At 44.4% G+C, this 11,628-nt stretch overlaps 1 protein-coding gene across 1 annotated transcript in view; it reads left to right on the top strand.

Annotated features, from left to right (window-relative positions):
* Nucleotides 1-2,798: 2,798 nt before the first annotated feature.
* The window catches only part of NELL2 (neural EGFL like 2), a 145,889-nt gene continuing 137,059 nt past the window's right edge, over nucleotides 2,799-11,628 (top strand). The window contains exons 1-2 of the mRNA XM_032207525.1: nucleotides 2,799-2,888; nucleotides 2,977-3,105. Coding sequence (XP_032063416.1) covers nucleotides 2,834-2,888; nucleotides 2,977-3,105 — 184 coding nt within the window. The 5' untranslated portion in view covers nucleotides 2,799-2,833. The remainder of the gene's footprint in view (nucleotides 2,889-2,976; nucleotides 3,106-11,628) is intronic.

Raw genomic sequence — 11,628 nt, 5'->3', positions numbered from 1 at the left:
ATATTAGTATAATTAATATGAGATTCCCTTTGCAATGAAATCATTCATGAATTTGGGACTTGCAACACATGCCTTAACTTTCCATTTGTCATAAAAATTGTTGTGAATATCAGCCATTAGTCAGAAGACCTACTTTTTTTTTTTTTTAGATTTAGTAGGGGTTTTGGTGGGAAGGAGTCAACACCATGATACCCATTTCACATGAAAATCTCACTGCAGTTGGAACATTTATGTCCAGAAGACTTCTATAAGCCAGCTGTATTACAGAACTTGTGTTACACAGTGTGCTCCCACCTGTGTTCCCAAAGGAAGGAAGGAAGGAAGGAAGAAAGGAAAGAAGGAAGGAAGGAAAGAAAGAAGGAAGAAAGAAAGGAAGGAAGGAGATATGTCAAAGACATCTAGGTTCTGGAGAGCCTTGAAACCTGCTGAGAGCCTTACAAGTTAATATCTGGAATAGACTGCTTTAGTGAGAGACCTGCCTTAATATAGAAAGCTCTGGATTATTGTGCTTTCACCACTACATTATTCTTATGTAGATGCTCTACCATTTTCTTAGGTCTGTCACCCTTTGCTATGCATGGGATAGATTATGGTGAGCCTCGGTGTGACACATATGTAGATCTCCTGGCTAAAAGATACGGTTTTCATCAAAGGGAAGAGCCAACTAAAGTTTTAGCTACATATTTGAAAGATCTAATCATCAATATCATGTTCCTCCTGTTGGTAGAAAGTCTCTTTCTGCTGTTCACTGAGTTGTTGGTTAGCTGAATTATGTCACTACTGACATCTCACACACAAACACACCTCTGTGTATGTCTATAATGTCTGCCCTGGGCTCCATGTAGAGAACGGGGAGCAGACAAAGCATGTTAGATGGCAATTTGAGTGATTTTTCATGTATGTGACACAACGATGAGTGGCCACTCCCTGGGGATCTCTTGAGAGAGAAATGGGTTATCACAGGGGCGGGCTCCACCTGATTTACACTCTTACGCCTCTGTGGCAGCTCCAGCTGATGGAAATTGTTGGTGACTGCCTGCATACACAAGAATTAAATGTAGGTGTTTGCCCCTCTTGTTTTGTTCACTTCCACATCTGACTCAGCTGCCTGTGAGGTTCATTATGCACCATTATTGCTCTAGATTTTGAATCCCTTTCTTAAATTAATTGCTTCTGGTTCAGTTATCTGTAACCAATGTGATTGAAATAGCATGAAAACAATCACTGGTGTGTGGTCGTTGTCCATTAACTCCCACAGCAAAACCCTTCTTTCCCCAGCCTGCTTGTACAGCTAGTGGATTACATGAGTTCAGGGGCATGGTGTGACTTTGCCAAGGGGCCAGAGAAGATGTGTTGGTGTAGCAGAGGGGTTTTGCCTGGCCAGGACATCACCACCTCCTCTACTTCCTCCACCACCACCTGGAGGGGAAGCCTGGAGCTCTCCAAGGGTGGCACAGGAGAGAGGACACACCGGAGCTGTGCTCAATGCCCCGGCTGTGGGCTTGGCTCGAGGGATGGAGTTCATTCTTCTGCCCTCATCTTTAGACAATCCTCTCTCTTATTTATTTATTTTTTCTTCTAGGAGAGAAGGTGTTTGCTTTTCATGTTGCTTAGGATCTGAGTTGGTTAATCTGGCCCAGAAAGGAGATTCACCATTGCCTCCCACGGTGATGAAAAAAAAAAAAAAAAGAATATGGAGAAAAACACCTCTCTTAGTCCTTGGAATTATTATTCAGAAAGATTTGTAAGGATCATTTCTAAAGATTTTATTATTTGTAAAGACCATAAGTGATGAATTTGGGGGGAGGCCAACAGACGCCACAGGAAATCACATATAAATCAGGGTCTTACTGGCGTGCATGCAAAGCTGGCAAAAATTAAAAAAAAAAAAATCGATTCCTTGTTCTGCAGAATGCGGCCAACGGGCAGCAGGGCGTTAGCATGGAGCATCAGGAGCCCTTACGAACGGGAAGGTAAGCCCGAGGCTGCCCTCGGCCCCCGTTACACCCAGTGAGGCTCAGAAACCCCACTTGCCGGGGGAGGGGGAGCTGCCGGCTTGCAGGGCGGTGATGCCAAGCCGTCCTTCAGGACGGGGCGGCCGGCACCCCAGCGCTCAAAGTCCCGATTTCTCCCCGTTTCACCCCTGACTTTATTTTCCTGGGATCAGCCCCGGCTTTCTCCCGTCTCGGGATGACTCCGGCGGGAGGGGAGGGGGCGACAACAAATCAGGGGGACGGGGGGAACCCAGAGGGCTGCCTGCCGCCCCCCTGCATCCCGGGGGCTCCGGCGGCTCCCTGCGGGCGAGGCGGCGCCGCCCCCGGCCCGGCCCGGCCCGGCGGTGGGCGGTGGGCGGTGGGCGGCTCCCGCGGCCTCGCCATAAACCGGCGGCCCCTCCCGCCGGCCTCCGTGCTCCCGCTGGACGGCGGGGAGCGGAGCGGTGCTCCCGGGGGGGGCTCGCCGGGAGGAGGCTGCTGCAGGAGCAGCGAGGGCATCCCCTAGCAGGGAGGGAAGGGGAGGCTGCGGGGCACGACCCGAGGCTGCCTCCCCGCCCCGGTGGTCGGAAGCCCACCCGGAGGAGAGGGGAGGAGAAGGAGGGGGGGCTGCGCTGCCCGGCCCGGCCCCCCCGCCACCGCCTTTGTGTGCTCCGGCCGGCCGCCGTGATGCGCGCTGCGGGGCGGCGGGGGGTCCGCTCCTCCCGGTGAGAGGCGGGGAGGCAGCCAGCTTCTGCCCCCCTCCCCGGAGCCTTTTTTATTATTATTGTTTATCCTTTTTTTTTTTTTTTTTGTTTTTGGAAAGGGGGGGGTGGGCTATGGACTGAGCGCTGCGCTGTGCCATGGAGTCCGGCAGCGGCTTCGGCACGCTCTGCCTTCTGCTCTGCCTGGGGCCAGGTAAGGTGCGGGGGTCCGGGGGAAGGGGCACGGGGGGGGTGAGGGTGCGGAAAGTTGCGGCGGGGTTAACGGCACTTTTGTGGGGCAGTTGCAGGCTTTGGCGTGGACCCCTCGCTGCAGATCGACGTGCTGGCCGAGCTGCGGCTGCCGGGCTCGGCGGCGGGCGTGCGGCAGGTGCCGGGGCTGCACAACGGGAGCAAAGCCTTCCTCTTCCCAGGTACGGCCCCGAGCGGCTCCCCCAGCACCCCCTCCTCTTCTTCCTTCCCTTACAGCCCGCTTTTCCTCCTTTCAGTCCCCCCTTTTTTTAATCCTTCGTCTGGTAGACGCTTAATTAAAGTACAGCAGGACCGGGGATGGCAGATGGCTGCTTGTGCGAGCCGTGGGGTGCGGTGATGAATAACAGCACCACCCACTCCTCGGCTCTACTTGGGAACCGCCGAACATGCCCCCGGTCCTGCCAAGGCAACGCTCGCTCAAAGTTTCCCGTGAATCCGGCAAAATGCTGCAGCCGGAGTGCCCCAGAGGAGCGAGGCAGATGGCGAAAAATACCGCTTTTTACTGGGGAAAGTGGCCTTTGTGAGCTCCGGTGCCATGCCCGCTGCGAGAAACAAAGGCTGAGTTTGGGCTTTTCAGAGTGCCTGTGATTTTTTTCTATTCCTAAATAAATAAATAAAATTTTAAAAAAGAAAAGGTAGTCTTGTTCCACTTCTCAAAAATACAGATACACTTATTTCAAGATACTTAGACTTTCTAATATTGTGAGTCACACAGATCTATAAAATAATTCTCAAAGGACATCTGAATTTGTTGGCACAGGTTGCATCGCCTACACTTGCTCATCTTCAGTGTATTTTTTGAGTTATGCTTTAATAATGTACCCATATCTTAAGTGAAGCTGGAGTCCTGAACATTTTCAGGAAAAATTTCTTCTTCATCTGGAGGAAAAAAAAAAAAAAAAAGCCTAAAAATAGCCTTTAAAAGCACATGGAAGATGATGAAATGCTCTTCAGAAACCTGACTAGAGAAGAGCAAGGGAATATAGCTCAACATCTGGTGGATCAAGAGGAAATCTCTGCAGCAGCCCATAGTTTTCAGATAGAGGGACTTGGTAGTTGAAACTCCTGGCATGACAAGAAGCCAGCTCTGGTCTGAAAGAATTTCTGATGCAACAGGCAGGAAGCTGTTTCCCATGCAGAGGAGTTATAATTTAAGGGAGATGAGATCTGGAAAGGGAACTTCTTTTTCATGGTTGCTTTAATGAGATAATTTATTAGAAGCTAATAGTTGCCAGGGGCTTTTTTTGAGGTGATCTCTATAGCGGTGTCCTTCCCTGGTACAGCCAGCATGTGTCACTATGGACACTAATGTGGAGACGTGCACGTTATGCGCTCTGAAGCACTGACACATGCTGCTTTTATTAAATGTCAGGGGTGGGCTTGCAGCTTCAGAACAGCCTTCTGTGAGAGGGTGACTGTGGAGAATGGCAACACGTTTGTATGGCTGTGTGCTTCCTAGTAAAATAGCTGGATTCCTGAGGTGCTTAAGGTACAGTGGTGCTCAGAGATGAGGTCCCTCTGTGTTACGATGCAGTGTGAAGGTGAGGAGTGAGACCTCCCTATGACTTCAATCTTAGTAGCATTAGGGGTCTGTAAGCATAACTCTATTATGTACTTTCCCCAGTGTTGGGACAAAAAGATTGCTGGGTTACTAAAGAATCTTTCAAGTTATTCCCTCTTGCTTTGTAACTATGTGAATATGCAGTTCCCAAGTAGGCTGCTAATTTAGCTGTAACAAAAGCAGAGAAAAGTTTTTTTCTTTTTTTTAATGCCAACCTTGTATTTTGTTTAAAGGAATCGGGAATAAAACAGACACGAACATTTAGGTCTACGTAGTGGTTAACTCGGCATCCTTCAGTGCCCTGAAGGATTGAGTATACTTCTCCTGTTACTACATAAAACTCCTGATTTTCTTATAGGAAATAGACTCCTTAGCGGGCAGGCAGTGTCATTTTTCTAACTTGCTTTTAGAAATACAGACATTACCCTACTCAGTCAGGCCACTGGTCCATGTAGTCATTTTTGTTCTGTTCTTAGTGCTAACACCATGGGAGCATTGCTGCAGCGTGTGCGTCTTAATGTATGTATTTACAGTGTCTGAATTTGAAATACATATTCTTGCTGGCTTCAGATTTGTTTTTTTGCCTGTGTGCTTTTCCTTACTTATACGAAAGCTGTAGTCCTAAACCCAAATAATTTGGGGGAAGGAAACGTGACTTTAAATCTATGAACTTACTCTCAAAGCTTTAACTTCTGGTCCTTGTCCTTCTGACTTCTTCAGAAGATGAATAGTCTATTGCACAACATACATTCTTGTCATTTTAGTGTGTTGTCTTTTCGATAGACTGGTGTAAAGCCTTACTTTATATATGCTTAAAATATACAAAAAGCCCAAACACTGTTCTTTATTTTAGAAAGAAATTATGAAAGTGGAGGTTGAACTGAACAGGCATATAGAGATTATATGGTGGGGAAATTGTACATACAGCTAAAGCAACAGCTAAAGCAGAATGGTCTCTCTTCTTCTGTTTTTAGGTGAAAAGACAGCTTTTATTGCTTAATTGAATGCAGCATTGATTTACAATACAAGGGGTTTTTATCATCTAATTGGCTATCCTGATAAATTCTCCTTTCCGTAAGAGATTTTTAAAGGAATTTATATCTCTAGATCATATAACACAGTATACAGCTGCCATGCATTTTTTTTTTCTGTTACCATCTATTCAAGAGCAGTTAGATTCCTCCTTAACAGTTACTGATTTAGACGCAATTCAAACCATTTGCAATTTTTGTTCACTTGGACTTTCCTTTCATGTATAAGTCTGATCTCTTGCTATACACACCCTGTAGAAAGCATAAGACTTATGAAACAGAACTCTTCCCACTGGCTTCATCAGGATTAAATGCTTAGTCATGATTTTAAAGCTTTTTAGGTTTCTGATGTTGCTTGGTTGTAGCGGCTTGGTAGCACCTGAATGCCAATGCAATCTGTCCCTGTATAGCTTCAGGGACTTATTTTTCTGTAGGAAAGTGATTTACAAAGTAGTTGTAAAATGTTCCAGTGTAGCTCGTGGGAAGATGGAATTATGAATAGAAAACAGGAGGAAGTCTTAAAAAAAATAATGTTAGTGTTGCTATACATGAACATCTGCCAGCACTTCCTAGCCAAGAGCAGCTATTATGAAGTCAAAATATGTTGAGAGGAAAATTATTTCTTTTCTGGTCAGAGCACAGAAGTCAGAGATCTGCACCACAAACTTCTCTGTTGGTGCCTGTTTATGTATTACAGTGAAGTTTTCAGTACCTTAGTTATCCCTTTCAAAAATGGGGATGACATTTAAGGTAAAGCCCAGAGCAAATGAGTGGATTGGAGTATAATTAATGTATTTGAAGAAGGCTTTGAATTCCTTTTGGAGAAATCCTAATTGTCATTTTTACAACTTTCTTTGTAAATGACATCAATACAATTCGAGGTGATAAGTGGGGATTGAGGTAAATGTTGCGATTTTCCTATGCAAATATGCAAATCATATTGCTGCAAGACCACTTGAGCATGTGAACTCTTGATGAGGCAGACAGCACTTGATGAGGCAGACAGAGGTATCACCAATAGAGGCTGTATAGTGTTGAGAGTTTCGGGTATGTCAGACATATCTGACTTCAGTAGGTTTCCTGAGCATAGGCTTCACTTCAAGCACATGTAAGGCCCAATGAAGCCAGGCATTTCAACTAGCAATGGAAAATGTTTTCGGATGTGAGAATCTAAAGGCTGCCAGAGTAACTTTGTTTCCTTCTGGCAGTCCTCTACGCAGTGACTTTGACACCTTCTCCCCTCCATTAGGCTCTATATTGTTATTATATCTTATATAATATTTTGATCGTGTTTCTGGGTCCCACCTGAACTGCTGTAATTCAATGTTACACATCAAACTATTGTTGTCCAATGCACTAATGGAGACATCTTTCAGTCACCTCTAGCAGTAGTGGAGAGTGGTGGAAGGTACATAGTAAATCAAGTGAAAAGGGGCACAAAGAGTGAAAATGAGAGCTAAGTGATGTGTAAGGAACGTATGTATCCATGAAAAGGTGTATGTGTTCCTCAAAGAGGAGAATAAAGGGTGGTCAGAACACTGCAGTTGGGTGATTACAGACAGGAACATTTATTTAAGGAAAACATAAAAAGGGCATGACTGTCAAAAATGTGGCAGCTTGTATATCTGAATACATGACTTGGAACTCACTTGGAATGTGTTTTTTTCTTTACTGGTTAGGATATGTAACTTATATGTTTATAAGCAGCATTCAACTATTCTTGTAATACATTCAACTGTATTGTAGGTTATGGGGGGGGGTGGGGAGGGGAGTGATATGCTTTAAAACACCAAAGAAATAACTTTAATGTCTGTGTGATGCAATGAAAAGGACTTAGTGGCACTGTTTTTTGAACTGGGTCTTGTTGGCACAGACTGTGGGGGGAGAAGGAGGAGAAGAACCCTAAAATACACCTCTTGGTGTAAGTAGTTCATTGCTTATTGCTGTGTGATTGGATCACTAGCCCACTATTTAAAAATGTGAGCAAAATATGAAATAGAACTGTATACACACATCTTCTCTTTCTGGAAAGTACAATTTTTTTTTTTTTTTTTTTTTTTGGCCTGTGGTGTCATCTCTGAATGTTACTAAAGGAGCTAAAAATAAAGCTTCAGAACTAGATGTGAGTAAACTTTCTCTCATTACAGAAATAGGATTTAGGTTAGCTATGCACTTCACACATGCTTTTTTCCTTGCCACCTGCCACTGGAACCATGGACAGATGCTCTCTTCTAGTTCCAGCTGAGTGTGCTGAAAATATTACTGTTTCCAGCTGCTTGTCAGTGTTCAGGAGCTAGGGGTTACTGTCCCCACAACTTTTCCAATGCAAGAGATCATACGAGCATCCCCTAATCTGCTGATGGCAAAGTTGGCCAGTTTCAGGAGCTAACTGGGCTGACTGCAGTAACATGGAATAGAGATTCCTGTTTAAAAAAAAAAAAAAGTCTTTCTCCAGCTGTCCTAGAGACCCAAATCATCTCTCAGAGGAGCAGGAACAGAGCTGGGGGAGGGAATGCTAATGTTGCCAACTGGCAGGGCTGACTGCAGAGCGAATACCTGTCTGCAGCTTTTCTGTCTTGGAGCAATCTGGTTTCTCTTTCAGTCGTCAAATCCTTAAAGTGTGGGACCTTCCAGCATGAAAATCATCTATACATGTAGGTAACTAAAATTCCCAGAATGTTTCAAAGAGACAAAGAAAGCCCCTTACCCCTTAGTTTGGATAGACTGAAATAATTCCTTTTTGCTTTAGCAAGTACTGGACTTTCTTTCAATGATAGAAATGTTTAGCGTAAGCAAGTATTCTAGGACAACTTGGTAGCCACAGCTGCATTTGGATTTTGGCATAGCTGGAACAGCTGGATGTGCTTTCCCACCCCTGCCCTCTTTCCCCTTCCACCTTTTGCACATGACCGAGTCACCTCTGCCCTTCGTTGCTGCTGTACAAGCAGGAACTATTGCAGTATGGCACTGCCAGGGTGATCTGTGCTGCTGTGGAGCTGGGATCAGTGCTGGAGGAGAGCCCTGAAGAGCAAGGCTACAGAGTGGGGACTGCAAGACACCCTCTTGCTCCAGAAGTAAGAGTTGAATGCTCAGTAGGCTCTTTCTCTCAGCAACATTAGCAAAAGGAGGTGTTTGGGAAGCATTTGCTGCTGGAAGAGCCTGCCCCCCCAAAAGGAGGATGCAGTATGTGAAAATCCTGTATGCAATACACATCCCAAACCATGCTGAGTTACCACACATGGAGAATCACAGAGTCATTTAGGTTGGATAAGACCTTCAGAGCCATCAGCTCTAGCCATCAACCTAATCTACTGAGTCTCATCACTAAACCATGGCCCTTAGTACCACACTTATGCAGAACTGCCATGTACTTAGCCACTGCATTGCCATACGCTTTCTTTACTGCTGAGTAATCATAAATACACCCGCTGTCACTGCACTCTAGGTACTGCCATGCTGGCTTATCTGTAAAACAGAAGGTGGGAGAATTATTGGAAGAACAAAACTTCAGTGGGGTTGACATGTGACTCCTGCTTGTAATAATAGTACAGCATGGGCTGGAGCTGAGAAATGGGTTGTGAACAGAGACCTGATATACTCCACAGTCATGTTTCTGGAGAGGAGCTTGCAATCCCTATGCATAGTCAGTAATGCATAGTTGATGCAAAATTTTGTTAAGAATTGACAGAAAACAGCCTGTAGCACTCAGGGGCTGTAACTGTTTTAATGCTGAAAGTTTTAAGTAAATAATGTCACTGAGAATGTATACTGGGAATAAAAAGTGTTGTAAAGGTCTGAGTGCAGAGCAGTAAAGCTACTTTAACTATGGCTCTAAAAATGATGTCATTGTTCATTGCAAGAAAAGATATTCTATATAAAACTTTTTTTTTTTTTTTTTTCCCTGTATTCTTTGTTTTTCTACAGGGGGCTGTTTGGGGAGAGGGAAATGAAATATGCAGAAATTAGATATTCCTTCCATACCCTTTTTTTTTTTTTTTTTTTTTTTTTAATATATATATATACATTCAGATCTTGTGCTATGTGTCTTGGTATGGACTTTGGGTGGCTTTTGGTCTGGTACATTCTGAAGAGCATAGATTCTAGAAGAAATTACAGCTTGGAAAGAGAAACATGTACTAGCTGAAACAGGCACCATGTCTTGTCTGCCCAGATCCCATGGGGAGATGGTGCCAGACAGCATGATTTGCATGGGCTTAATGAGACATCGAAAGCCTCCCACCTTTGCTACTTCAACCTTTGCAAGCAGATGAGTGCCTGCATTTATTCATCTGTGAGGGTTTGACTCCATATGAGGGAATGTCCTATTTTGCCATGCTTTCTGGTGCTTTTCACAGCCAGGTTGCTTCTAATATCTGCAACCATTTGAGGGCTTTGGGGCTCCGATTCCTATTTGGACAGTGTTTGTTGTCTAAAACTTTGTATTTTCTATGACAGTCTGGTTGCTCAGGTTAATTCAAATTACTGCGCTCTGTTTAGAAGCTCAGTATTGCTCAGAACAATTCATGCTGATTAATAACAAGTAGGACTGCACATGCGTGTTCCTACATCTACAGTCAGGCCTCTTCTAATATAACGTAAGAACAAACCCCTTGTTGAAGCTAGTGCTGTCTTAGGGCATTGAGTGTGTTTGAAAGCAGAAGATGAGCCTGGTGTGCAGCTCTGGGGCATATACTGAAGGAAAAAGAGGGCATCCCTGTGCTGCTGTGGGGCAGAGCCTTCTCCTCCCAGAGAAGGAGAGGATGGTCAGAGGAGTGGGGGAGTTTCCTCCATGGCTACGTCTCCACCAGGCCAAGCCTTCACCAGGCAGCCCCTCCTGCAGTGCAGCAGGGTGTAGCTGGTGACAGAGGTGACGCTGACAACATGATGGCGTCTGTCTTGCATGTGGTAGAAACCCCAGTACCTCAAAACACATGTGTCATGAGAGCAGGGGCAGAGGCCTATGGGCTGCTGTTAAGGATATCTTTCTATACTGCTGGAGGAGGATTGTGTTAGCAAGGGGCAGTGACATGGGAGAATGAGGTTTTGCTGCCCTTATGTAACTACCTTGCTGTGTCACTTCTGTAGTCATGAAGTAGCTAAGTTAGAGTTATTTTTATTTTTTATTTTTTGCCCTGCTGCTGCACAGTTCATTCTCTAGTGAGGTTTCGGAGAGGAGAAAAGCATTTCCTATACATTCCTTCATGTCGATCAGTCTCATAGTCTGCTCCCTCCCCTCATTTTGACACAACCAAGCTGTTCCCTTATAAAATCTGGGAATTAGTTTTCCTGCAGTCCACCTATGGCTTGAGTTCAGCTACTCTGTGCTCTCCATCTCATGTGGGTGCAGCCTTGAAAAAATACCTCTGCGAATGGTTAACTTCCCTGCTTCTAGTGCATCTTTGGGGAGGCACACAGCTCAGCTCGTAAGTTATTTAAAACCAGTGGATGAGAGCAGGAGATTATATATAGCTATCATGGGAAGCCGTGCTTCCATGTAGTTACTCTTCAGTTCCCCATATAGTGTCTTGTTTGGCTGTACTCCAAGGCGCATATCCACAAAGCAGCTATGTTCTCCCACCTTAACTTCTAAGGCAGAGCTGAGTGTGGGGGGAAAGAATTAGGGGGTGAAAAATTATTTTCCACTTTTTTTTTTTTTTTTTTTTTCTCCATCTGTTTTGGCTAAAACTCTCTACGTTTGTCTCGGTGTTAAAAAAAAATACTGATTTATCCATTTCTGTGTTACCCAAAAGATTTATTCTTGGGAAAATCTGAGAAGAAATGTGATAAGAAAGGGTACTACAGTATTTATTTATTTATTTATTTTCCTGGTTGTGCTTTGTTTTCCATGATAAATACCCGTTATGAATGTTTATTCAGTTATTTCAGGTAGCTGGCACTGGAATTAAAAAACTTAATTTTGTTGCAAAAATATTTTTACAATCTCATTCAGGGAGATTCCCTCCCTCTCCCACTCCCCCTTTTTTTAAGCCATGTTTAGGTGGAAAAAGAATGCTGTAGCCATTTTCAACATGCAAGAATTTAACAGCATTTTTTTTTTCATTATTTATGTTAAGCATTTTTTTGTTTATTTT

The sequence above is a fragment of the Aythya fuligula genome, chromosome 1 (genome assembly GCF_009819795.1).
Source record: "Aythya fuligula isolate bAytFul2 chromosome 1, bAytFul2.pri, whole genome shotgun sequence".
In the NCBI taxonomy this organism is placed as follows: Eukaryota; Metazoa; Chordata; class Aves; order Anseriformes; family Anatidae; genus Aythya; species Aythya fuligula.
The sequence above is the reverse complement of the archived record's forward strand: the minus strand, read 5'-3'. Positions and strand labels throughout refer to the sequence as shown.